General features: G+C 43.7%; 1 protein-coding gene across 2 annotated transcripts; it reads right to left on the reverse strand.

Annotated features, from left to right (window-relative positions):
* Positions 1-5731: 5731 nt before the first annotated feature.
* LOC144505544 (erythroblast NAD(P)(+)--arginine ADP-ribosyltransferase-like) lies at positions 5732-23961 on the reverse strand. 2 transcript variants are annotated; one of them, XM_078231674.1, is made up of 4 exons: positions 23858-23961; positions 23709-23755; positions 19011-19144; positions 5732-6723 (listed from the first exon to the last, which is right to left on the reverse strand). In XM_078231674.1, exons 3-4 carry the CDS (start codon positions 19054-19056, stop codon positions 5921-5923), a joined length of 849 nt encoding a protein of 282 aa, XP_078087800.1. In that variant the 5' UTR covers positions 19057-19144; positions 23709-23755; positions 23858-23961; the 3' UTR covers positions 5732-5920. The 2 variants fall into 2 exon arrangements, with proteins under 2 accessions (XP_078087800.1, XP_078087799.1); XM_078231673.1 differs by lacking the exons at positions 23709-23755; positions 23858-23961 and adding an exon at positions 23469-23685.
* Positions 23962-26401: the final 2440 nt, after the last annotated feature.

Consider the following 26401-nt stretch of genomic DNA (forward strand, 5'->3'; position numbering starts at 1 on the left):
AATCACCCTGCCATCATGGATATCCGTCTCATTCACATCCAGTGAATGTTCGTCAGCTCCAACCTTAATTAATTCTCCTATAAACATGGAGATCAAAAAAGAGAAACCTACTAAAAATGTGCTCGCTACAAAGATGGGCACAATTGATCCATGACTTATTATTTTGTTGTCCTCCAATGCCCTTCCCGTAAAGTCCAGCTTGCCATCTGCCTTTCTGATTGCTTGCAGTCCCAACAAGGTAATAGTTTGTGTTGCTCGTGCGTGCACGCTCAAACCCCTGTGAAAGAAGGGAAGTGGAGAAACAGAAGTAACTTCTTATCCGAGAAGATGTGTTCGTTAGAATTGCATCACTGCAGTTTCTGAAGTATTTCTCCCCCTTACTAGGCATGGGTTCATATAATTGCCACATAGCAAAGTGCTGCTATTACCCGATGGTTTGGTTTCACAGCTTGTTTTATATAATTGAATTTGCTGAGGGCTGAAGCTCCGGCAAAACGCCCGGACTTCTTTCATAATTTCTTTAAAAACCTTTGCTGCAACACATGTCGATGAAGTGCAGCATTCTGGATGATGTGTTGCATAGCTGATCGTGGAGCTCAGTACACATCAGAATTCCAGCTCAGATCCTGGTGTGAATGATCAATTTCAAAATATGCTCGATTTGAGATGGCAATTAGAGTTAATCAATGAAATGGTTAGTTCCTTATTCTCTGGCCCGAAATCATTCAAACCGTGTCTTTGCAGGCTGGAAGTTGGAAGAGACAATTATAATTTTTTTCCCCAGAATTTTACTCAATTTGGAATACTGCGTCCAGTTCTGGTCGCCACACTATTTGGAATACTGCGTCCAGTTCTGGTCGCCACACTACCAGAAGGACGTGGAGGCTTTGGAGAGAGTACAGAGGAGGTTTACCAGGATGTTGCTTGGTATGGAGGGGCTTGGTTATGAGGAGAGATTGGGGAAACTGGGGTTGTTCTCCTTGGAAAGACGGAGGATGAGGGGAGACTTAATAGAGGTGTATAAAATTATGAAAGGCATGGATAGGGTGAACGGTGGGAAGCTTTTCCCCGGGTCGGTGGTGACGTTCACGAGGGGTCATAGGTTCAAGGTGAAGGGGGGGAGGTTTAACACAGATATCAGAAGGACATATTTCACACAGAGGGTCGTGGGGGCCTGGAATGTGTTGCCGGGCAAGGTGGTGGAGGCGGACACACTGGGAACGTTTAAGACTTATCTAGACAGCTATATGAACGGAGTGGGAATGGAGGGATACAAAAGAGTTGTCTAGTTTGGACCAGGGAGCGGCGCGGGCTAATTGTTCCTTGTTTCTCGTTTCAAGGCTTCATTCTATGATCATCTTGCTGGTGCCAGTACAGAGCGAGACTGCGGATAGTTGGGAACCTGTCTCGGGGCCAGGGAATTCATATGGTGTTCGTGGAAGTGGAAATGACTAGGGTTGGGAAGCATTTTCCGATCAGGGCCATTGTGATCTCCTGGACTCGTTTCGATCGCCTCAGGGGGTCGGAGAGGAATTTCCCAGATTTTTTTTTCCCCATATTGGCCCTGGGGTTTTTCACTCTGGGTTTTCGCCTCTCCCTGGAGATCACATGGTCTGGAATGGGGGGGTGGGGGTGAGTTAATAGGTTGTAATGAACAAAGCATCGTAGCTGTGAGGGACAGCTCGGTGGATAGGATATTGGTATGTAGATAGGCTGGAAAATTGGGCGGGGATCCTGGATTCAGGATTCAATCATGGACCGGGGAGCGGCGCGGGCTTGGAGGGCCGAAGGGCCTGTTCCTGTGCTGTATTGTTCTTTGTTCTTTGTTCAAGAGGGAACTAGAGATCAGATTCAAGTTTCGCGACAGGCCCGTGAAATGTCATCATCATGGGAAGAGAGGCCAAGAAGAAACCCAGAGAAAAGTAATTACATGCTTTCATTCATACGCACCAATGAGGGTCAGGTGGACCTTCCGAATACAGACTCTCAGACTCAGGGGCAACTGGAGAATGAGGAGGAAGGGGTGGGGGCAGATGGTTCTGGACAAAGAAGCAGAGAAGCTACAGCTATGGGAGCAGCATGCTTGGAGGAGTCATTTCCCTGTTCAGAAGAAGCAAATACAAATGGGGTTTGTGGACTTTGCAGGTCCCAGGAATAGCCAGCTGACCTTTTGTCAGCAACTCAGTTTAGGGACATTCAAAAACTAAATTCAGCGTCTTTTGGAGTGCAGTGGCAGCCTCACTCTGATGCAGGAGAGCGAATCAAGCCTCCTACAAAGCCAGGTGACGTATACTGACTTAATTTGAAAGAGAAAATATCTGCCGAAACAGTGGGGTCACGTAAAAATGATAATTCAGTTTTTCTGCAGAATTAATTGAGTAACGGGGAATGAGCATTTCTGTACTTTAGTACATTAGTTGCCTGTGAAGTACTGCTTAGACACTGTTGATTTTAGCTTGATGTTTACAATAAAACTCTAAAACATGTAATTTTGCCGATTTATTTTCTCTACGGTGCTGGGCAGTTCATCGCCGTTCAATTTGCGTGTGCACGTTGTTTGTTGTGTTACGGTGAGTGTGTGCATTTGTTTCTGTGTGTATGCCTGTCTTTACATTCATTTCTGCGTCTATGTTCATCCATATATGTGCGTTGTTGTGTGATTCTGAGTGTGAGCGAGCGCGATTATGGCACTTACCAGCAGATGGAGATTGTTGAGTTTATGGTTGTGCCTACATTTGTAATGCGTATGAGTATGGTAGTTGTCAGCAGAGGAAGCTGTAAGCGCCTGCGCGCGCATGCATGTTTGTGTGTGAGAGAGAGAGGCGAGTTGTGCATGTGTGTGAGGGAGAGAGTTTATATGTGTTTGTGAGTGTCCGAGAACCTGTCAGTGTTTTGCGTGTAAATTTTATTTATGTGCCTGTCGAGTGTGACAAAACGTTTATGCATGTATTTATGTCTATTTCTGAGTGAACGAACATGCGCAGTTGCAGGTGGTTGTGTTTAACTACATGAGTTTGTGTTTGAGCGTGTGTGTGCATGCATGTGGGTTTGCGCTGACATGCTGAGCTGCCTGCATGTGTGTGCACGTTTGTGAGTTTGGGTATGCATTTCTGCGAGTTTGTGCGCATGTGTTTGATTTATTTTGTGTATTCGTGTGTGTGGCAGGGATTTTGTGTGCATGTATGATTTAGGATGTGAGAGAGTTTGGTTTGTTGTGTGCAAAATAAAATAAACGTTATCGTAGTAAGTGATAATAATGGTATTTTAGTTCAGAAAATATCTGAGGAGGCTGGAGGGGAGGCTTGTGTTTGAAGTCTGCTCCATGTGCTTGTGAGTGCATGTGTGGCAGCAGTTGGTCGCGTGTGTGAGTTAGGGTGCGGGAGTGTTTTGTGCTCTGTCATAGATAGTGTGTCTCTGAGTGTGTAATTGAGCATTTATGCATTGGCGTGTTTGTGTGTGAGCGTGTCGCTATGTGTGCATGAGTTTATGTTTGTGTTCTTGTTTTGTGAGAATGTCAAAAGGCCTGTGCGCAGGTGTGGATGGTCCTGTGTGAGGTAGTTTTTGTGAGAGAGAGAGAGAGAGAGAGAGACGGAGGATCTGTGTGCATGCGTTTTTGGGTGCATTTGTATGTCTGTGCTTTTGAATGAATCTATGTATCAGCATGTGTTTGTGTATGGGAATTTGAGAAATGGTGTTTGTGTGGATGACGTTTATTCTAGGTGTTCGATTCAATATGTGCGTGTGGATGGAAGTATGCGTGAATTTTCTTGTACACTGTTGTGACAGAGAGTTTGTGTGTCAGATGCGTGTTTCTGTGTGGGGGTTCATACATTTGTGTGTGCTTCTGAGTGTATGTGACTGAAATTATGCGCGTATGTGTGCATCATTGTGTGTGTGACAAAATTCATGTGTCAGAGAATCTACGACTGTGTATGCGTTGTTGTGTGCGCACTTATGTGTGTGCGTGTGGGTGATTGTACCGTCAATGTGTGTGAGATAGAATGCCCGTTTGTGTGAGTTTCTTTCCGTGCGTTTGAGAGCTTCTGTGTGTGTATATGTGTGTTCACATATTTGTGTGAGAGGGAGATTGTGTGTCTACGTCTGCGTGTTTCTGATTGTCGATGAGAGAGGATGAGTCTCTGTAAATATCTCTGTGAGATAGGGAATATTTCTTTCTGGATGTATTGGTGAGAGGGTTTGTGTCTGTATGTGAGCGTTTGTATGAGTGACTTTGCACGTGTGGGTGTATGTGTGTGTGTGTGTGTGTGTGTGTGTGTGATCGAGAGAGAGCGAGAGAGAATATGCAGAAAAGTAAAGTTACTAAAGATTAGGCCATGCGCCCAATGTGGCAGAATGTGAATAAAAGTACTGTCGTCCCGGATCATTTTTATGTCACTTACCATTATCAATTGGGCGTTAAGTATATTCAATACTTAAAAGGCACAGTTAAGCTTGGTTTGATCATCTTGATTCGAATCATGTCCAAAGTCTCGTCAGAGTTCACACAAGTGGCAGTGGCATCTTGGTGACCTCAGAAGGTGTTGATACTGTAAGGGCTCTATCACTAACATGGGACACAATGAAAGGAAATTATGTAATAAAAATTCCAATACAGTCTAACGCTGTACAGGTTCGGTGTATTGGCCATGCTAAATTGGCCCGTCGTGTTGCAAGATATGTAGGTAGGCGGATTGGTTGGCAAATGCATACGGTTATGGGGAATGTGGGGTGGGGAGGGGGGGGTGGGGGGCGGGCGGATGGCCGGGTTCCAAAATCAAAGCACGGTTCCAAAAATCCGAGAAAGGTTGGCTGATCTATACAAGGGGGGAAGGAATGGGCTTGCAATATATACATTCAAAACACAATAAATATCTCTGAAACAAAACAATCGTAACGGTCAAGAAGATAATATGGCATTTCTTTCAAGGGGACGTGGCCTTCGGTGGCGAAGTCAACATTTTAAAAGGTATCCCTAATTTATCTTCAGAAGTCAGTGGTGGACGGCCTGACTGAACCGCTATGGTCCACGTTGTGCATCTGCACCAAAAGTGGTGTTAATGAGATGGTTGCATCATATCGACACAGTGACAGAGAAATAATGGTGATATATTTGCAAGTCAGGATGGTGAGTGGAGGGCAACTTGCACCTTATGGTTCTCCTATGCGTCTGCTGTCCCTGTTATTTTAGATGGTAGTGATCATGAGTTTGGAGGATGCTGTCTAAGGAATCTTGGTGAATTTCTTTACTGCATCTTGTTTGGCACACACTGATACCACTGTTAGTCGGCGCCTGGGGTTGTGAAAGTTAAAGGTGTGGGGTGAGATGCCAGTCAAACGGCTTCCTATATGTGGATGTGATGTTGTAAAGCTTTCTGACTGTTGTTGGAGCGTCACTCACACAGGCAAGTATTCTACCACACTCGTGACGTGTATCTTGAACAACGTGGAGAGGTTTTGGGGAGCCACGAGGTGCATTTATCGCCGTAGGATTCTTACCTCTCACCTGATCTTGTTGTCATCGTACCTTATGACCATTCAGTAAAATATCTGGTTAATAGTAAAGCCCAGAATGGTGTATTCGACGAATTCATCGACAGTAATACTAGTAAAGGTTAAGGAGCGACTTTAGATTGTTTTCTTGTTCGAGATTTTCTTTTCTTGGCACTTGTGTGGCAGGACTATTTCTTACCTCTTAGAAACCCAAGCCCAAAATGTGTTCGGCTTGTGCTGCAGCTGGAAATTCGCTGTTTCAGTTATCAAGTAGATAGTGACAACAAATAACAAGTGCGTCCTGACAAATGGCAAGTGGATATATTCAGTTATGAAGAATGCATTTCCGATGAGTAAGCAAAAATCGCCCAATAACAAACATTATTAAATACTACATTATTCGCAAATCTCTACTGTCAGGCCCAGAAACTTACGTGACAAAGCACTGACAATGTTGGGGGCAAGCTACATTCCTGTTTTTCACCTTGAATGCACCGTTCGAGATTTCCACTGTTACTGCAATGCCCTGGCACCCTTTTGCTGAAAGCGTAATATTGACCCAACAAGTTTCAATATTCTTTTCGCAATCAGACACGTCTTTGACCTCAAAGACCTCAATGGGCGGGATGAGGACCTCGTTTTCAAAATACGTAGCTGAGAATTTACTGACTGGGACTCCCAATTTGGTCTCTATGTTAAACAATGTGTTTTCTGCTGCGTTTGGCTGCAGGAATGCCTGCGCAATTGACATATCGAATGAAGTCGAAGAAAATTGACCCAGCCGGACTGCTTCTCCCATCGTTGCGTTGAATAGTATGGGAACGCCCCTGAATGTCTTGTGACCGTTACTCTTTAACGTATCCAGGGCGATGGAGAGGAGGTAATGGAAACATTTGAAATGGAAGTTCTCATGATAGGTGGAGTCGTTTGAGCCGAACTGCCTGATTGCTTCGTTGAATTCGCGGTACAGTACAGATTCCTGGGTGTAAGCGTGAATTGCCATCAGGTGCTCCCTTCGTAATCCTTCTGGGATGGCCACATGGTGCCTCAAACCTTTCCTGGCATCATCCCATACTTTGAGGAAATCTTTTCTGTCAACCCATTCATCTCTGATGTAATCAATGGCCGCCTGGTCAGCCGCCGGGGTTTGAGTGAATATGTAAGCGGCAGAATTTTTGGCCATATCCAATTTGACATATTTCTTGCCGGGTTTATGAGATGGACTCCTCTGATCTGTGAAACAAACCGGGTTACTCTGTTAACAAGTGCCCAGTTGATTAAACGTATTAATTCTCTAAGCTGCCTTACAGAGTGCACTAATCGCAAGCTTCCAGATTGTCCTGGGCCCCAATGTCAAGGAGACACGTCAAACTTTACGTTTGCTAAATGCTAGATGCAGAAGAAACGCATTTTCTGAGATCTATTTCGGGAGTTTACGAGCTCCTAAAAATGTGTCATGTGCATGCAGTCTGTGCCTTGTTTTACAAAAGAGCAGGGTCAGTTTCACGAGGTAGAAGGAATTTCAAAATTTACCTCCTGCAGACGAGTGATTGGCCTGCGTGATGGGGTTACGGTACAGCCTTTCCTGACACAGATTGTTTATGTAAATTGAGTTTGTGTCTTTATATGGCCTGTTTGCTGTTTATGAGCAGATCTCCCACTCACCTGACGAAGGAGCAGCGCTCCGAAAGCTAGTGGCGTTTGCTACCAAACCAACCTGTTGGACTTTAACCTGGTGTTAAAGGCTCCTTACTGCAGATTTTTCATGCCAGGTTAGGAACGAAAAAGCTGAGATTGAAACTCACAACATCCATTACGCTGGCAAAGGGAGACTGTCCCAGCTTGTGTTAACGTCCGTTGCGACTAAAGCTTCGATTTGCACTTCCACCGTCAAGACATTTGTTTTGGGCGTCCCCTCACTGTAAACGTAAAGGCTAGTGCATGAAACGCTTGACGACTTGAAGATTACTGGAGCTTTGTACATGGTAGAAAGAAAGAGTGCTTCACGGTGACAATGACTACCACAAAATCACATGCCTTTCACTTCAAGCACGCATACGCCGAGTGATCAAATGGACTCTCACAAAAATGTATTTCGCTCATTCTTTTTTAAAACGGATTGTGTGAAGTACAATTTCTGACATCAGGCTTGACCAACACGTTTGTAATTTTACCCAGGCACTCGCCTGTTCTGAACTCCTTTCATTCGGAAGAAGTTTTCTCTCTGCCTACGGTGTAAACCATTCATCAGCAAATGCAAAACAAATTAAGCAGTACTAGCAATCTGCACATATAAATGAATAACATAAGATAAATCAATGCGGTGATAAAACAAATCAAGTACCTCTATCATTAGGAAACAACAGCCGTAGCAGAACAAAAAAATACATTTTTTTACTTTTTCTCCCGATTAACTCCGGAAACTAACATGATAGCCATGTTCTGCAAGAAGGTGAAAGATGTTTGATATAATCTCAAAACGTATGGAATGTAAAGCTATAGTCGGGAATTTAATCTTTTCTTGTTGATGTAATAAATTAATATGAAACCGGAGCATCATACAACTACTTGTAGAATCATAAAGTAGATAAGTACAGAATGAGCTTATTTGGCTTGTGGGTCTGTGTTGGAACCTCCGAAGGGGCATGTTACAGAGTGCCAGAGCCGTTGCTCTGTGCATTTTTGTTCTAATCAGATATTGACCCAATTTCCTTTTGAATGCATTTATTGGCCCGACTCCACCATTCTCCCAGGCGGTGAATTCCAAATCCCAATCATTATTCCTCAAAAAATATTCTCGACATGACTGGCATGTGTGAGGCTTTAAATGGCCAGTTGATTAAAGTGAAGGGCAGGCATACCCAACAAAAATGAATGATAGAAAATGGCAGGATTCGGGAGCCTTGCATGACAAGGGAAATTGAAAGCATAATCCAAGGGAAAAATGAAGCATACGTTAGGTTTAGGCATCCGGAAACTGATGAGGGGCGGCACGGTAGCACAGTGGTTAGCACTGCTGCTTCACAGCTCCAGGGTCCTGGGTTCGATTCCCGGCTTGGGTCACTGTCTGTGTGGAGTTTGCACATTCTCCTCGTGTCTGCGTGGGTTTCCTCCGGGTGCTCCGGTTTCCTCCCACAGTCCAAAGATGTGCGGGTTAGGTTGATTGGCCAGGTTAAAAAATTGCCCCTTAGAGTCCTGGGATGTGTAGGTTAGAGGGATTAGCAGGTAAAATATGTGGGGATAGGGCCTGGGTGGGATGGTGGTCGGTGCAGACTCGATGGGCCGAATGGCCTCCTTCTGCACTGTAGGGTTTCTATGATTCTATGAGAAGTATAGTGAAAGTAGGAAGGAACTTGAACGTGGAATTAGAGGGACTAAATTAAGCCATGCAATGTCTTTAACAAACAGAGTCAATGGGATTCCCAAGGGTTTATATGCATAGATTAGCAGCAGGAGGGTAGCAGTACAATGGAAGGAAGTTTTGCGTGGAGCCCCAGGAAGTGGGTAAGATCCTTAATGAATACTTTGTAATGGTGTCCACCAAGGAGAATGAAGTGACAATGTTTGAGGCCAAGGATAAGTGTCTGAAACTTCTAAGCAGTATCAATATATCGACGGAGGAAATGTTGGGTATCCTAAATTGCATCAAGTTAAACAAGTACCCGAAGCCAGATGGGCTCCATCCCAGGATGCTGCGGGAGACAAAGGGAGAAATAGTTAGGGCTTAAAAGATATTTTCATATCCTCTTCGTCCAGGCGAGATTTCAGAGGACTGGAGAAGACTGGAGCCAATGCAATTCCTTTGTTTAAGAAAGGGAGCAGGGATAATCCACGAAGTCATAGGGCGGTCAGCCTGTTATCAGTGGTGGGGAAGATTTGGAGAAGATACTGAGGGATAGGATATATGCACATTTGGAAGGAAATTGACTAGTTACTAACAGGCAGCATGGTTTTGTACGGGGAAGGTCATGACTCACCAAATCGATTGAGATTTTTGAAGAGTCATAGAGTCATAGAGGTTTACAGCATGGAAATAGGCCCTTCGGCCCAACTTTCCCATACCGCCCCCTTTTTAACCTCTCAGCTGATCCCAATTGCCCACGTTTGGCCCATATCCCTCCATAACCATCTTACCCATGTAACTGCCTAAACGCTTTTTAAAGGACAAAGTTTTACCAGCCTCTATTACTACTAGCTGACAAAGATGATGAGGGAAGGGCTATGGATGTAGTTTATATGGAATTTAGTAAGGCATTTGACAAGGTCCCACATGGCAGTCTGGTACAAAAACTAAAATTACATGTGATTCATTGTGAGCCGGCTGGATGATATAGATCTGGATTGGTTATCGAAGACAGAGTAAAGTTGTGAAAGGGTGTTTTTTTTTCAGAATGGAGGTCAGCAGCTAGTGCTGTTCAGGAGAGATTAGTGCTGGGACTTATGTTCTTGGTAGTATATATAAATGACCTGGAGAAAAATGTAGGTGATCTGATTAGTAAGTTTGTGGATGAAACGATAATTGCCAGAGTTGCTAATAGTGCCGGGGATTGCCAAAGGATACAAAATGATATAGAGAGGATTCTGAGGGATAACCCATACAGGCCTTTGGAAATGCCCGGTTTGATTAGAAGTATTCAGAACGTTTTTTTTTACATGGTAGATCGTGTCATACAATTTGTTTAGAGCTATTTGATGAAGTGACAAGGAATGTTGATGAACGGAGGGCAGTCAACGTTGTCTATGGACTTCAGTAAGGCCTTTGATAAAGTTCCACCTTCCACTGGAAGATTTGATCACATGGAATCCAGGGAGAGCTGGCAAATTGGACATGCAATTGACTTTATGGTAGGAAGCAGAGAAATTTGTGGACGGATGCTTGTCGGACTGGATATCTGTGACTAGTGATATGCCTCAGGGGTCAGTACTGATCCTTTTGTCGTTTGTTATCGATTTCAACGATTTGAATGAGGATGTGCAGGGCATGATCAGTAACTTTGTAGATGACACTAAAATCGGTGGTATTGTTGACACTAAGGAAGGTTGTCAATAATTGCCATATGATCTTGAACAGCCGAGAAGTGTGCCAAGAATAGCAAATGGAGTTCAATTCGGAAAAGTGCTAGGTGTTGCATTTGGAAAATCAAATCAAGAGAGGACTTTCACGGTGACTGGTAGGACCTTCGGAAATTTAATAGAGCTGAGGGACCTTGGAGCTCAGGAGAACTGTCCTCTAAAGCTGGAGTCACAGGTAGTTGGGGCAGTGAAGAAGATTTTCAACATGATGGCCTTCATCAGTCAGGGTATTGGTTATTGAAGTTTGGTAAGTTATGTTGCAGTTTTACAGGACGTCGGTGAGGCCACACCTGAAGTATTGTGTTGGTCGTCTTGCTATAGGAAAGGTGTTATTAACCTGGAGAGAGTGCAGAAGACATTTGCAAGGAAGATGCCAGGACTCAAGGGGCAGAGCTGGAGGGAGAGTTTGGACAGGTTGGAACTATTTTCTTTGGAGCCTAGGAGACTGAGGGGCTATTCGATAGAGGTGCAAAGATCGCGAGAGGCATGCACAGGGTGAATACAATCAGCCTTTCACCCAGGGTTGGGGAATCGCGAATTAGAGGGCATAGGATTGTTAAGAAGTAATGAAATAATTAATGGGAAGATGAGCAGCAACGTTTTGAAGCAGAGGTGGTATGTTTGTGGAATGAGTTGCTGGAGGAAGTGGTTGAGGCAGGGACACTGGTAATGTTTGAGAGATATTTGGACAGAATCATGGATCAGAAAGGTTTAGAGAAATATGGGCCAAAAGCAGGAAAATGGGGTCAGTTTAGATGGTTATTTTAGAATCATAGAAACATAAGAAAAACTACAGCACAAACAGTCCCTTCGGCCCACAAGTTGAGCGGAAACACATCCCTACCTTCTATACCGACCTATAACCCTCCATCCTATTAATGTCAATGTACTCATCCAGGAGTTTCTTAAAAGACCCTATTGAGTTCACCTCCAACACCCCTAACGGCAGCCGATTCCACTCGCCCACCCCCCTCTGTGTGAAAAACTTAACCCGAACATCTCCCCTGTACCTACCCCCAGCACGTTAAATCTGTGTCCTCTCGTAGCAGACATTTCCACCCTGGGAAAAAGCCTCTGAGAGTCCACCCGATCTATGCCGCTCAACATCTTATACACCTCTATTAGGTCTCCTCTCATCCTTCATCTCTCCAAGGAGAAAAGACCGAGCTCCCTCAAAAGGCATGCCACTCAATCCAGGCAAAATCCTTGTAAATCTCCTCTGCACCCTTTCAATCTTTTCCACATCCTTCCTATAGTGAGGCGACCAGAACTGAGCACAGTACTCCAAGTGGGGCCTGACGAGGGTCTTATATAGCTGCATCGTTATCCCCCGACTCCTAAAATATATATCCCTCGATTGATAAAGGCCAGCACACCATACGCCTTCTTAACTACCTCCTCCATCTGCGGGGCCGATCTCAGAGTCCTATGGACCCGGACCTCAAGGTCCTTCTGATCCTCTACCGTACTAAGAGTCTTTCCCTTTATATTGTACTCCTTCATCCCATTTGTCCTCCCAAAATGGACCACAACGCATTAATCTGGGTTGAAGTCCATCTGCCACTTCTCCGCCCAGTCTTGCATCCTATCTATGTCCCTCTGGAACTTCTGACATCCCTCTAGACTATCCACAACCCCACCAACCTTCGTGTCGTTGGCACACTTACCAACCCATCCCTCCGCTTCCTCATCCAGGTCATTTATGAAAATGGCAAACCGCAAGAGTCCCAGAACCGATCCCTGGGGCACACCACTGGTGACCGAACTCCATTTAGAAAAAGACCCGTCTATACCCACTCTCTGCCTCCTTTGGGCAAGCCAGTTCTGGATCCACCGGGCAGCAGCCCCTTGGATCCCATGCCCTCTCACTTTTTCTAGAAGCCTTGCATGGGGGACCTTATCGAACGCCTTGCTAAAACCCATATAAATCACATCTACCACCTTCCCTTCGTCAATGTATTTGGTCACATTTTCGAAGAGCTCCACCGTGGCTCGTATGGCACGATCTGACTTTGACAAAGCCATGCTGAGTATTCTTGAGCATACTAAACCTCTCTAAATGCTCATATATCCTGTCCCTCAGGATCTTCTCCATCAGTTTACCAACCACTGAGGTTAGACTCACCGGTCGGTAATTATCTGGGCTATCCCTATTCCTCTTCTTGAAAATAGGAACAACATCCGCAATCCTCCAATCCTCTGGCACCTCTCCCGTCTCCATCGACGACGCAAAGATCATCGCCAGAGGCTCTGCAATCTCCTCCCTCGCCTCCCACAGTAACCTGGGGTACATCCCATCCGGACCCAGTGAATTATCTATCTTGATGCCATTCAAAAATTCCAGCACAACCACTTTCTTGAAGTCCACATATTCAATCCTTTCAGTCCACCGCACGCCCGCAGTACATCCACCCAGGTCCTTCTCCTCTGTGAAAACCGAGGCAAAGTACTCATTGAGCGCCTCTGCCATTTCTACTGGTTCCGTACAGACTTTCCCGCCTTCACCTTTCATAGGCCCTATTCCGTCACGTCTCATCCTTTTACTCTTCACATATTTAGAGAACGCCTTAGGGTTCTCCTTAATCCTACCTGCCAGGGTCTTCTCGTGACCCCTTCTGGCTCTCCTAATTTCCTTCTTTAGTCCCTTCCTACAAGCCATATACTCTTCTAAATCCCTATCTTCGCCAAGCTCTCTGAGCCTTTTGTACGCTTTCCTTTTCTTCTCGACTCGGCCCCGCACAGTTTTCGTGCACCACGGTTCCTTTAAACGACCAACACCTCCCTGTCTGCTCGGAACGTTGTCCTGTAGAACGCTAGACAGACATTCCTTGAAAAACTGCCACCTCTCTTCAGTGCATTTCCCCGAGAATACCTCCTTCCAATTTACTCCTCTAATTTGCTGTCTAATGTCTTCATATTTCCCCTTACTCCATATAAACACTTTCCTAGCTTGCCTGATCCTCTCTTTTTCCAATGCAAGCCCAAAGGAGATAGAGTTATGATCGCTATCCGCAAGATGCTCTCCCACTGAGAGATCTGACACCTGTCCAGGTTCATTGGTCAGTATCAGATCAGGTACAGCCTCTCCTCTTGTCGGCTTGTCCACATGCTGTGTCAGGAAACCCTCCTCAACACACCTAACGAACTCTTCCCCATCCAACCCACTTACCCTAGGGATATTCCAATCTATGTTTGGGAAATTAAAGTCCCCATCACAACAACTCTGCTATTACTGCATCTCTCCAGGATCTGTTTCCCTATCTGCTCCTCCACCTCCCTGTTACTATTGGGCGGCCGAGAGAAAACTCCCAGCAAAGTGACCGGCCCCTTCCCACTCTGAACTTCCACCCACAGAGACTCGGTGGACAATCCCTCCACAGCATACACGTTCTCTACAGCTGATCCCTGATCAGCAGTGCCTCTCCACCCCCTTTCTTGCCTCCCTCCATGTCCTTCCTGAAACATCTGAATCCCGGCATCTGGAGTATCCAGTCCTGTCCCTGAGACATCCAAGTCTCCGTAACGGCCACCACATCATACTTCCAGGCATCTATCCACGCTCTGAGCTCATCCCCTTTATTCACTATATTCCTGGCATTAAAGTAAACACATCTCAATCCTTTGCTCTGAGGTTTCCCCTTCTCTATTCCCTGTCCAACGGCCCTCTTGCACCGCCTATAACCCTTCTCTGTTGGCGAGCTACCTTCCTCACTCTCAGTCACCTCATTTTGATCCCCTCCCCCCACCCTATCTAGTTTAAACTCTCCCCAGTAGCCTTAGCCAACCTTCCTGCCAGGATATTGGTCCCCCTGGGATTCAAGTCCCACCCGTCTTTTGTGTACAGGTCACACCTGCCTCTGAAGAGGTCCCAATGGTCCAGGAACCTGAATGCCTGCCCCCTGCACCAGTCCCTCAGCCACACATTCATCCTCCACCTCACTCCATTCCTGTCCTCACCTTCCCTTGGCACAGGCCGCAATCCTGAGATTACTACCTTTGCTTTCCTCCTTCTCAGCTCTCTCCGTAATTCCCTATACTCTCTTTTCATGACCCCTTGCCCCTTCCTACCCATTGGTATGTATGGACCACTATGGGCCGAAGGGACTGTCTCCGTGCCGTACATTGTGATTATTTGTGTGTATGATCTTATGATACAGATAGATTGGAGACTGGAGATCAGAAATGGCAGATGGAGTTTTATCCGGACAAATGCGAGGCAATGCATTTTGATGGGTCAAATTTAGGTGTGAATTATACTGTAAATGGCAGAACCCTTAGGAACATTAACACAGAGTGACCTGGGCGTGCAGGTCCACAGTTCCCTAAAAGTTGCAACACAGGTGGCCAGGGTGATTGAGAAGGCATGTGGCATGCTTGTCTTCATTGGCCAGGGCATTGAGTACAAGAGTTGGGAAATCAAGTTACAGCTACCTTGCTTAGGCCGCATTTGGAGTATAGTGTGCAGTTCTGGTCACCACAATATCAGAAGGACAGGAAGCATAGGAAGGGAGTGCAAAGAATGTTCACCATGATTTTGCCTGGTCTCGACGATATTGACTAAGTGGAAAGGTTGAATAGACGAGGATTGTTTTCACTGAAAAGACGGAGGCTGAGGAAAAACCTGATAGAGGTCCACAAAAGTATGAGAAGCATAGACAGGGTGGATAGTCGGATGTTTTTTTTTCTCGATTGGAAGTGCCAACTACAAGGGGGTACAGGTTTAAGGTGAGGGAACCAATGCTTCAGGGGGATGTGCTGGGAAGTTTTATTTTACGCAGAGAGTGCTGGGTGCCTTGAACGCGCTGCCAGAGGAGGTGGTAAAAGCAAACACATTAGCAACATTTAAGGGGCATCTGGATAGAGTACATAAATAAGGAGGGAAGAGAGGAATACAGACCGAGTAATGGCAGAACGTTTTATTTTTGTTGCCTAATGAGGCCATCATAATCGATACAGGCTTGATGTGCCAAAGGGCCTGTTCCTGTGCTGTAGTTTTCTTTGTTCTATATCTGCCAAACTTAATTTCCTAATTACGTTTGATTTTCGATCCTTTGCCAATGGGATTTGATTCTGCTTACTCCTCTGTCAAGACCGGGCATTAATTTATTTGACTATTGAATATCTGTTCAGGCTTTCCTTCTCCAAACATAACTGCCTTATTCTCGCTAATACTGTGGAGTACTGTGTGCAGTATTGGTCCCCTTATTTGTGGAAGGATATATTGGCCTTGGAGGGAGTGCAGAGAAGGTTCACCAGGTTGATACCAGAGATGAGGGGTGTTGATTATGAGGAGAGACTGAGCAGATTGGGTTTGTATTCGTTGGAATTTAGAAGGCTGAGGGGGGATCTTATAGAGACCTATAAGATAATGAAGGGGCTGGATAGGGTAGAGAGGGAGAGATTATTTCCACTTAGAAAGGAAACTAGAACCAGAGGGCACAGCCTCAAAATAAAGGTGGGTCGGTTTAGGACGGAGTTGAGGAAGAACTTCTGCTCTCAGAGGGTGGTGAATCTCTGGAATTCTCTGCCCACTGAAGTGGTGGAGGCTACGTCATTGAATATGTTTAAATCACGGATAGATGGATTCCTGATCGGTAAGGGAATTAGGGGTTATAGGGATCAGGCGGGTAAGTGGAACTGATCCACTTCAGATCAGCCATGATCTTATTGAATGGCGGGGCAGGCTCGAGGGGCTAGATGGCCTACTCCTGCTCCTATTTATTATGTTCTTATGTTCTTAATCCACCTCCAGTTGAGACTGAACCAGTTTTCTACAGTTAATTTAAATGTGTTACTTTCGTAACCTGTGCTCTCATTCATAAAGGCCAATAGACAGTGTTCTTTATACACCACATCGTCAAACTCTCCAGCCTAATTCAACGATTTCCGCCCAGATTTCTATGCCCCTGTACCTTCCTGAGAATGTTCCCACTTACTTAAAACAGACTCTTCATTCTTATAAACATTCACACTCCTTTTCACGAAAATTCAGCTGTCATTTGGCAGTGATATCACAACCTGCCAATGACCGTCTGGAGTTTTGTACTATCCATATCGCAGTTCACAATATTTGCAACTTTCGTATCATTTGCCAATTTTGAAAACATGGCCTTTATGGCAAGTTCTAAGGTTCTTAAAATTTATCAGGAAAAGCAGGGCTACTAAACACGACTGAAAACCTGCCTCGAGCCAGAAGAAAAACATTTTTTCACCGCTGCATTCTGTTTCCCCTCTACTGGCCAATTTCATATCAAGGTTGCCGCCCTCCATATTATTCCATGAGCTCTAACTTTGCTGACACTTCAGCTTTTTATTTAATTCCGATCGCCCACGTCAACCACAGTACTCCCAAAATCATTCGCTGTTTCTTTCAGAGAAATAAAACGAAAGCGAGCTGATTAAACTCGATTTCCTCGCAACAAAGCTGTGTTGGCTCTCCTTAGTCAATCCTCGACTTTCCAAGACACAATTACTTTTACCCAGAATTATCTTTTAAAAGCATCACCGCCATTGACGTAAAATCTACCAACCTGTGGTTGGTGAAATTAATATTGAAATATATTTTTATTATTTTTCAAGGAAATTGTGACTTTTTCAATTATTCCATTCTCTGACAAGAGCTATGAATTTAAAAATGAATGCAAAATTGCAAATAATGCTTCGGCAGTTTCCAATCCATCTTCCCTCATGTTCAGGCATGCCCTAACATCGAGTCCTGATGTCTTAACAACGTTCCACTGAGCCAACCTGTGCAATGCTTGCTTTTCTAAAAAAATATTCAAGTGTCTAAGCCAAGTTCTCTTTCACCAGGATCTGAATAGCATAACCTACCTTGGTAAAGGCAGAAGCAAGGTAGTGACGCGGTACCTTAACAACGCACGCTGACCTCATGAGTAAATCTATTGTGTGGTCCACAAGTGGTTCCACTCTTTCAATCAGTAGTTTGTATTAATATTTACAAAATGGTGGAAGTGTTCTTTGTCTAATTTCATTTTATGTCAGCTGGCAGCCTCTTTTCAGACTCTCACTTTGTTTCCTCTTATTTATTTTAGGAATTGTTTCTGAATCTTTTGTATTCATTCTGGTTCTCAACTTTATTTTCCAACTGTTACTTGTTTTACCTACACGGCTTCTGTTTCAGCAAAATTTCTATCTCTCTTGCCATTCAGGGAGAACCTGATTTGTTTGCCATAACGTTTACTTCGTTATTGTACCTGAAACAAATCTCCTTCAAAGGCACTCAGTCTTGGCAGCTTTGCCTGGCTGTCTTAGGTTTAGCTTGGCCAGATCATATCCAGTTGACTGAAGTTGGTTTCCAGCACTTATTTACGTTTCTGTTTCTTGTTCATTCTCCTTTTACATAGCCAACCTAAAACTTACCATTTAATGAAAACAAACACCCTCCGTAGACCACAAGGAACAGAATGGTCCAAGAAGACTGCTCACCACCTCCATCCCAAATGAGGGATGTGCAATCCCTGCTAGTCTCGCCAGCCACGCCCTCACCCAACAATGTATGAAGAAAAGTCCCCTACAATCCCTCCGACTGACAATTGATCCACTTGACCCAACTCCTTCCCACAATTCACATCTAGGAATGTCACATTTGTGGCTGGACTGCAAACATCACTGTAGAATGTTCTCCTGAATGTTTGCACGAATGTTAGGCTGTCTATCATATAGCTCATATGAGTAACATTGGCAGAACGTTTTGATGCATTTGAAAGTTGGGATTCACTCTGAAAAATCTTGTACATTCACGGGATTCTTTGAAAGTATCAAGTGTGTTATCAGCGGAATTTTATGCGGTAAAGGTTTCAAAGCAATATAAACATAAATCAGCAATGTGGACCTGGTGGCTTTTATTATTTCAATTAAATTGCCGAAAAGGCTCGAGGAGCTGAACTGCTTGAATACCTTTCTATTTTGATGGAATTCACGTCCTCGACTCCCCTGTGCCATCTCCCCGCTGCTCAATATCCAACTCTGGTTAATACTTATCATTTTCTTTCGATTGAGCGCACAATCCTCTTCCAAATATATTCACTTCCATGGATCAATCCAAGGAATGATCAACCTCTATCTGAACGTGTTGTGGGAGAGTTGGCAAGTTGAATAGACCCCACTGACTGCTTTTGAAATAGATCCAATGACCCTCAACCTTCCCTGAAGTAATGGGATTCGCAATTGTCTCTTCAGTTTGCATGTGAAAACCACAAACAAAGGTTTAACCCCGAGACCAGAAATTCCCAGCGAAGTAAATGACCTTGAAATCGCCCGTCAAATTTTGCAACCCGCCCCGCGGCCATCAGGATGGTCCGGAGAGTTTACCCCAATGTTGTTTTTTCCAAACTTTGCAGCACATAGAAAAGGTTAGTACCCTTTCGATAATCGCCCATATGAATAAATGTGTTCCTATGGTCAACAAGTAGAATGAAAACACTTACTGTCCAAGCAGAGAGAGAGAAGTAAGATGTAAACTGGTAGCTGCATTGCCCCTGCGTTTCGTGCCTCTTGAAATCGCCGGGTTTCCTTTATGGTTTCAGTTCTGGGGTTATTTCTTCACCGAGGGATTCACCTACTGTTGGAGAAAACGTGTCCAGTAACCAATGGAGCTCAGTGGCACGGAGACAATATAAAAAAGACAATTGAATGTTATGTTGCAGTGAGATAGAATGTTACAGCCAGGGAGCATGTCGGCACGTGATTTGCATCATTGAACATGTTTTCATTGTTTGTAACATCAATCTTCCAGACCCTTCCCTTCACCACGTACTCCTGAACTATGTGTGTCCCCAATTTTATTTCAGCCGTAGAAATGTAGAATTGAATGGATTTCCATCACGCTTTCCAGCCTCCTTAATGACCAACAGACGTGGTATTGAAGTTGAATTGAAAAACATTTCTGTAATCAAAATCTAATGATGATCATGAAACCATTTTCGATTGTCGTAAAAACCCAGCTGGTTCCGGAATGCCATTTCGGGAAGGAAATCTGCCGCCCGTATGTGATCTGGCCTGGCCTACATGTGACTTCTGACTGACAGCAACATGGTTAATTCTTAAATGATCTATGAAATTGTCAACTTTTGATCTGTAAAAATTCTGCACTTGCCAACAATGCCCACATCTCATGAAATAATATATACATATGTATGTGTATATATATATATGGCAACATACTTTTGCATCCCCTCTACAAACTTAGGTTAATTGCTTTTAGCGTATTTCCGTGGGCTCTGAATGTTCTTGTCACGGATTTATTCCTGAATTTTCAAGACATAAGGCTCTCAATATAATTAACAATGTCGCTGTGAAATATCCTATAATGCTTCTCTCCACGAACAAGAGCATACCTTGCTGTCCTATTTTCTGCAGATATTGAAGTCCTTCATTACTGGCAACATTCCAATAAACCTATTTTCAACATCTCACCGACCTTGTGAGCATTCCAACTGCCCGGATTCAGACAAAACAAATTACCTCAAAGTCAGCTTCACATATAAAAAACATTCTCAGCTTGCGTGATATTGTCTACTTTCACCTCAATTAATAAAGCCAAAGATCAGATTTTCCTTTCTAACTAAGTTTTCAACGCGTCCTGACACCATAAAAGACATAAGACCATAACAACATAAGACATAGGAGCAGAATTAGGCCACAATGCCCATCGATTCTGTTCTGCCATTCAATCGTAGCTGTTATTTTTCTCATCCCCATTCTCCTGCCTTTCCCCCATAAACCCTCATCCCGTTATTAATCAAGAATCTATCTTTCTCTGTCTTTAAGCCACTCAGTGACTTGGCCTCCCCAGCCTTCTGCAGCAAGGACTTCCACAGATTCAACACTCTCCGGCTGAAGAAATTCCCCCTCATCCCTGTTTTTTTGGATCGTCCTTTTAGCCTGACGTTGTGGCCTCTGATTCTAGATTTTCCTACTAGTGGAAACATCCTCTCCACGTCCACTCTATCCAGGCCTCGCAGTAGCCTGTAAGTTTAGTAACATAGAAACATAGAACAACTTCAGCACAAACAGGCCCTTCGGCCCCACAAGTTGTGCCGAATATATCCCTACCATCTAGGCCTACCTATAACCCTCCATCCTATTAAATCCCATGTACTCATCCAGGAGTCTCTTAAAAGTCCCTATTGAGTTTGCCTCCACCACCACTGACGGCAGCCGATTCCACTCGCCCACCAATCTCTGTGTGAAAAACTTCCCCCTAACATTTCCCCTGTACCTACCCCCCTCAATACGAGGGTAGGTTTCAATAAGTTTCCCCCCCCCCCCCCCATCCTTCGAAAGTCCAACGTGCACAGACCCAGATTACTCAACCTTTCCTCATACAACAAGACCTTCATTCCAGAGATAATTCTTGTGAATCATCTCCGGATATTTTCCAAGGCCAGCCCATCCTTCCTTCTTTACGGGGCCCAAAACTGCTTGCAATACACCAAATGAGGTCTGACCAGTGTTTTATACAGCTTCAGAAATATATTCCTGCTCTTGTATTCTAGCCCTCTCGACATGAATGCTAACATTTGATTTCCCTTCCTAACTGCCAACTGAACCTTCATATACGAGCAAAGCTCATTTTGCACTGTTGCCTCACAGAGCCAGGCTGAAGGTTCAATTCCCGGTTTTGGCCACTGTCCGTGTGGAATCTGCACGTTCTCCCTGTGTCTGCATGGGTTTCCTCTGGGTCCTCCGGTTTCCGAAAGACTTGCTTGTGAGGTGCATTAGCCATGCTAAATTCTCCCTCAGTGTACCCGAACAGGTGCTGAAGTGTGGCGACTAGGGAATTTTTACAGTAACTTAAGTGCAGTGTTAGCGTAAGCCTGATGTGGCGAATAAGTAAACTTACTTTAATTTTTCCCACACTCTGTGTAATTTTGCATGATTTAATTCATGTCATGTCTGCTGGTTTTTCCCAACAAAGACAATCTCCTTCACCTGTGTGTGCTCCAATTATCACTTGTGTATTTGTTCAACCCAAAGACTGAATATATCTAACTTTTTATTTATTTCTGACTTTAACATGCTGCTCAATGACTGATACTCCAGAGCCTCAACCTCAACATTGAAGGAAGGAGTCCATGTTCTTCTTATATTCCAACTCGTGTATAACCTTGGCATAAATTTAATTGCTCTGCAAATAAGCTATTTAAAAATGATTTTTGCCCATCATTGATTCTAAATCCAAGAAAACCATGAAGTTCCCTATCCCAATTGAATAAGGTTTCGGCAAGTGGTCCACTTTAATTATACAGACAGCAAGGAGTACATGATATGAGAGGCTACTGAGACATTCAGAGGGAATTTAAAAAGGAGGGCAGATAGAAACCAATGAGATCTTCATCGAATATAAAAGATTCAAAATATAAATATTTGGCCACACCATCCGGGAATATAAAGATTGTGGTGGGAATGGCAGCTGAATAGATAGAGACAATAATAGCACAGGCTATCATCGATAGACATGAGAAATGTGTGATTATTTTGCTGCGACATTTAAAAGAGACGGAGAAGCGATTGTTATCCCTTTGTCAGATTAGTAATGTGATGACAGTACTTGAAAGAAAAAACTAAATTGAATTAATAAACAAAACGAAAAGACAGACACGGCCATGGAGCGGGCCTGCTAATATTTTTTAAGTCTATTCATGAGACAACATTAGGAAAGGTTGCGCAATCAGTAGCAAAGCTTTAAACAGCAAACCAAATACGAGCTTCTCCTTCTAGAGAGAGAGAGGATGTAAATGCATGGAAGGTGTTTTCGACATGTTCTGAATTATGATTAGGCCACATTAATCTGTCACATGTTGTTAAGGTCGCCATGTTACGAAATGGGTCTATATGTATTTTTGAAGGTACAGATAATATTTATAACGAGGATTTACAAAATGTCCGCTGGTGCATTTTAGTAAAACACTGACAGGCTGACCCTAATCATCTTGGGAGGGAGATTGCGACGGAAACCTACCGAGGACTTTACTTCTCATTTTTTAAAATAAACTCAATGCAGAGAGAATGCACCCTGTTGCAGGAAAGAACGTATCTAAATAACAACCACATGAATTTGTCATCAAAGTGTTGATTGGAAAATTCATAAGAACTGTTTTTTTTTCAGAAGAAGATTATAATGTCGAACTCGGTAGGATGGTGCCTGAAGAGAAATCATGTGTGTGCATTTCCAAGCAAACCAGAGGAGAAAATAAAGGATATGGTAATATACGACAATAATGGTGTATTACTTCAGAAAATATGCGAGGAGGCTCCAGGGGAACATAAGTTCCGAGATCCTTCTTTCCTGCATAGCTTATGGAAACAGGGGGAGAGAGAGAGAGAGAGAGCTGCTTTACTTAGGAGGCAGTACACTGATAATGTGGCAATGCAAGGTCAATCACTTAAAAGACGCATCGGCCTCTATTATCTGATGACATTAAAAGGACACAACCAATATCGTGAAAACGAATAGCCGATCTATCACAGTTAATTCGGGTTATCATTCATCCTCAGCCAACTTGAACAAAATACATCCATATTTTGGTCATGATTTTAATGTACTGTTTGGGAACTTGCTGAACACAGTTAGAGAATGGATTTTCAGGAGGAAGAAAATGCAATGTTTCTCAAAAGTATTCTTTGTCAGCACACCACTTTGCAACGTGGTTAGTTTGTGGTCTTTTGCTCCATAAATTCAACCTGTAACTTCCTTTTCAACTGCAGCTGCTGCAACAGATAGTCAAGGATCCGTGGTTCAAATTGAATTTGAGAAATTGCAAGACTGAAACATGCTTAGCAGAAAGAGTCGCCTCTGTTTTCAGTTGTTTGCTTAGAATGATCCCTTGTTGTTTTGCATTCTTACTTATAAGTTAATAACAATTATTTGTGGCAGCACCTACCATCCTTCGCTCTCATGTTGATGACTGCTGCGGATACTGCTTGTCAGAGTTAATAGATGTCTGTTTATCTTTCGAACACTAATGTTCCCTATGTGATTCGCTAGATATATATTCTGTATGAGAAACGTTGCAGCTTTCTTGCTCGGTTGTGGTTACATGCGGTCAGTCTGCGAAGCTCAGAATCACAGGAAACTGGTGGCACTTCCTGAACCAGAATGCGTCAATGAAGAATAAACTTACCGGATGTCTGTTCACTGCGGTCAGCTTTGCAAAGAGCTCTGTGTTTTCTAAAGCAGAGCAAATAAAATAAAAATAATTATCGTGCTCCGTTAAAAAAGAGACTGTCAATATATTAAACAATATTTTAAATTGCAATACAACGTAATCACAGCTCAATCTGAACCAGATGGTGAAGTGTATTAATTTTTGCGCTAACATCCTCTGGAATCTGTGTTACAGTAGCGCTATCTCCCTCTCTCTCCTTCTCTCTCCCTCTCTCGCTTTCTCTCTCACACACACACACATGCACGCACTTGATTATCTGCAGCATAGTAGAGGAAATAGAGAGCAGAGCCACATGTGCTTCTTCCGAAATCAAATTGACTTGAGCACTGACTTCAGCTTTCGACTTTTCCTGGCATTTCATGGAAATTGATTCGACTTTCAGAACCCCGATCCATCGACTTCGTTCTTTTTTATAGAATTTCTTCCCGGATATTATTTCTTATAGTTTTCTTTTAGTGTCGCATTCTCTAATATATTTATGGGGCGGCACAGTGCCACAGTGGCGAGCACTGCTGCCTCACAGCGCCAGGGATCCAGGTTCAATTTCTGGCTTGGGTCGCTGTCTGTGCGGAATCTGCACATTCTCCCCGTGTCTGGGTGCGTCTCCCCCCCCCCCCCCGACCTCACCCCCCCCTCCCCTCCACGCCCCCCCCCCCCCCGCCCTTTACTCCCTCTGGATTTTTTTCATAAAAATTGAGTCAATGGATTCTGCTGAAGGGTTTACCGTGGTGGTGTTTTGCTGATCTTAATTGCCCAAGGCAGCTTAGGATTATACTGAGCTTTATGAGTTAAGAACTATATGATAAGTATACATGGAATTTTAGAAAGTAAAACCCTGCCCCGCACTGTACCTCAGAACCATAAATTACATATTTTCTACAGAGATCATTGCAGTTAGCATGGCTTCGTCGATTTAAACGCGCATTATCTTGCTTCCAACGATGTCTCTAATGAATCAGTTATTTGAATCTAACATCCTTTTAACACAAATGCTATTTGGAAGGGGTTATCTTGCTCGTGTCATAACTGCAATGGTTTCCGGCAGGGCTGAGAACTCATTGCGATCTGGGCCATTTGGTTGGTGGCCGACTAGAAGCTGTCCAGGCCCCGATGTTAACCTTGCCATTCCCGACCCTGTTGATGGTAAAGACACAAACAAAATAGTCTTGTAGATACAGAAATCTTAGCTTCTGACAATACTACAGCTCGGAATCATCCTGGCCAAACTTCCAAAATACTTTTCTAAGAATGTGGAGGTAATCAACCAGTGAATGATAATCTGAAATCTGTGGAGCTGGCATTCAAATAAAACTGTTTAGTTTATTAATGCGCTAAGATAAACGAGAGCATAAGATAATTATTTCGGACATGTGATATAATGATATCATTTAATGTGAGGAGAATTGGTTACACAAATAAGGAGGTTTTGCTTCAGATTTATTGGACATTGGTGAGATCATATTGGGTTATTGTGTACAGTTTTGGTCTCCTTATTTGAGGAGATATGTAAATATGCTAGAAGCGGTTCAGAAAATGCTAACCAAACTAAGACGGCGGGGGCGGGGGGTAGGGGGGGTGGTGGGGGGGGGCGGGGAGGGGGGGGAGACCGGGGGGTGGGGGTTGGGGAACGGTTGATGAAGTTACTTTCGCGTCCAAGAGAGTTTAGAGGTGTAAGGGGGACTTGATAGAAAATTTAAAAGATCCTCAGGGGCAAGTGAGGAAGATGATTATTCATGTCGGAAAATCTGGAAGAAGCGTCAGTCTTTAGAAGTAAGAGGCCGCTTACATCAGGCAGATTTGTTTTTCTCTCATAGGGTCGTGAATCTCTATGACTCTCACTCACAAAAGGCAGTGGAAACAGCACCTTTGTATATTCTTAAGGCCAAGCTAGATTTCTGCTTAGCAAGGGGTTGGGGGCAGGAATGGGGAATTGAAGTTACATTCAGATCAGCCATTATCTTCTTGAATGACAGAGCAGGCTTGAGGGGACAAGTGACCTATCATGCTCCTAATTCATATGTTGGTATGCAAACATGTATTGCCATGCTATATTGCTTAGTAACTAGAACTCTGTCTCTTTCCACAAAACAGCACACACACACACATCTAGAAATAATTCAGCGCGCCAAACCATTCAGTTACTTCATGGCTGATTTTCATTTTAATATTGCCAGATTTCTTATCTGCATGTTGACACCTCTGTCTGACAATAGTTTATTAATCTCGGTTTGGAAATGTTCAACATCCCGCAGCCTCCGCATTCATATGTAATGGGAGTTCTAGATTACAGCCACATTTCATCTGAAGGACACGAGGTATCAGACTGGGTGAATTCGTTAGAAGTTTAAGATTTTAACTGTTTTGTACTCCAACACCAGTATAAATAATTTATTTGCACCTAAGCCATCAACTCGTTTGACCATCTTAAACACGAAGACCCATTATATCAAGCTTTACCCTATGTTTTCAACTAAATTTCGCACATTCATTCATTATATCAATTGATTTTGCCCTACATCCGCACAAAGTCTAATATATTCCTTGTTCAGTACCGACCAGATCTGTCTGCACTATTCAAGATAGTGTTTGCACCGAGCTGTAATAGTTGCAACATCACTCCCAATGATAAGAATCATGGAAAATACAAT

Source organism: Mustelus asterias, chromosome 16 (assembly GCF_964213995.1).
Source record: "Mustelus asterias chromosome 16, sMusAst1.hap1.1, whole genome shotgun sequence".
In the NCBI taxonomy this organism is placed as follows: Eukaryota; Metazoa; Chordata; class Chondrichthyes; order Carcharhiniformes; family Triakidae; genus Mustelus; species Mustelus asterias.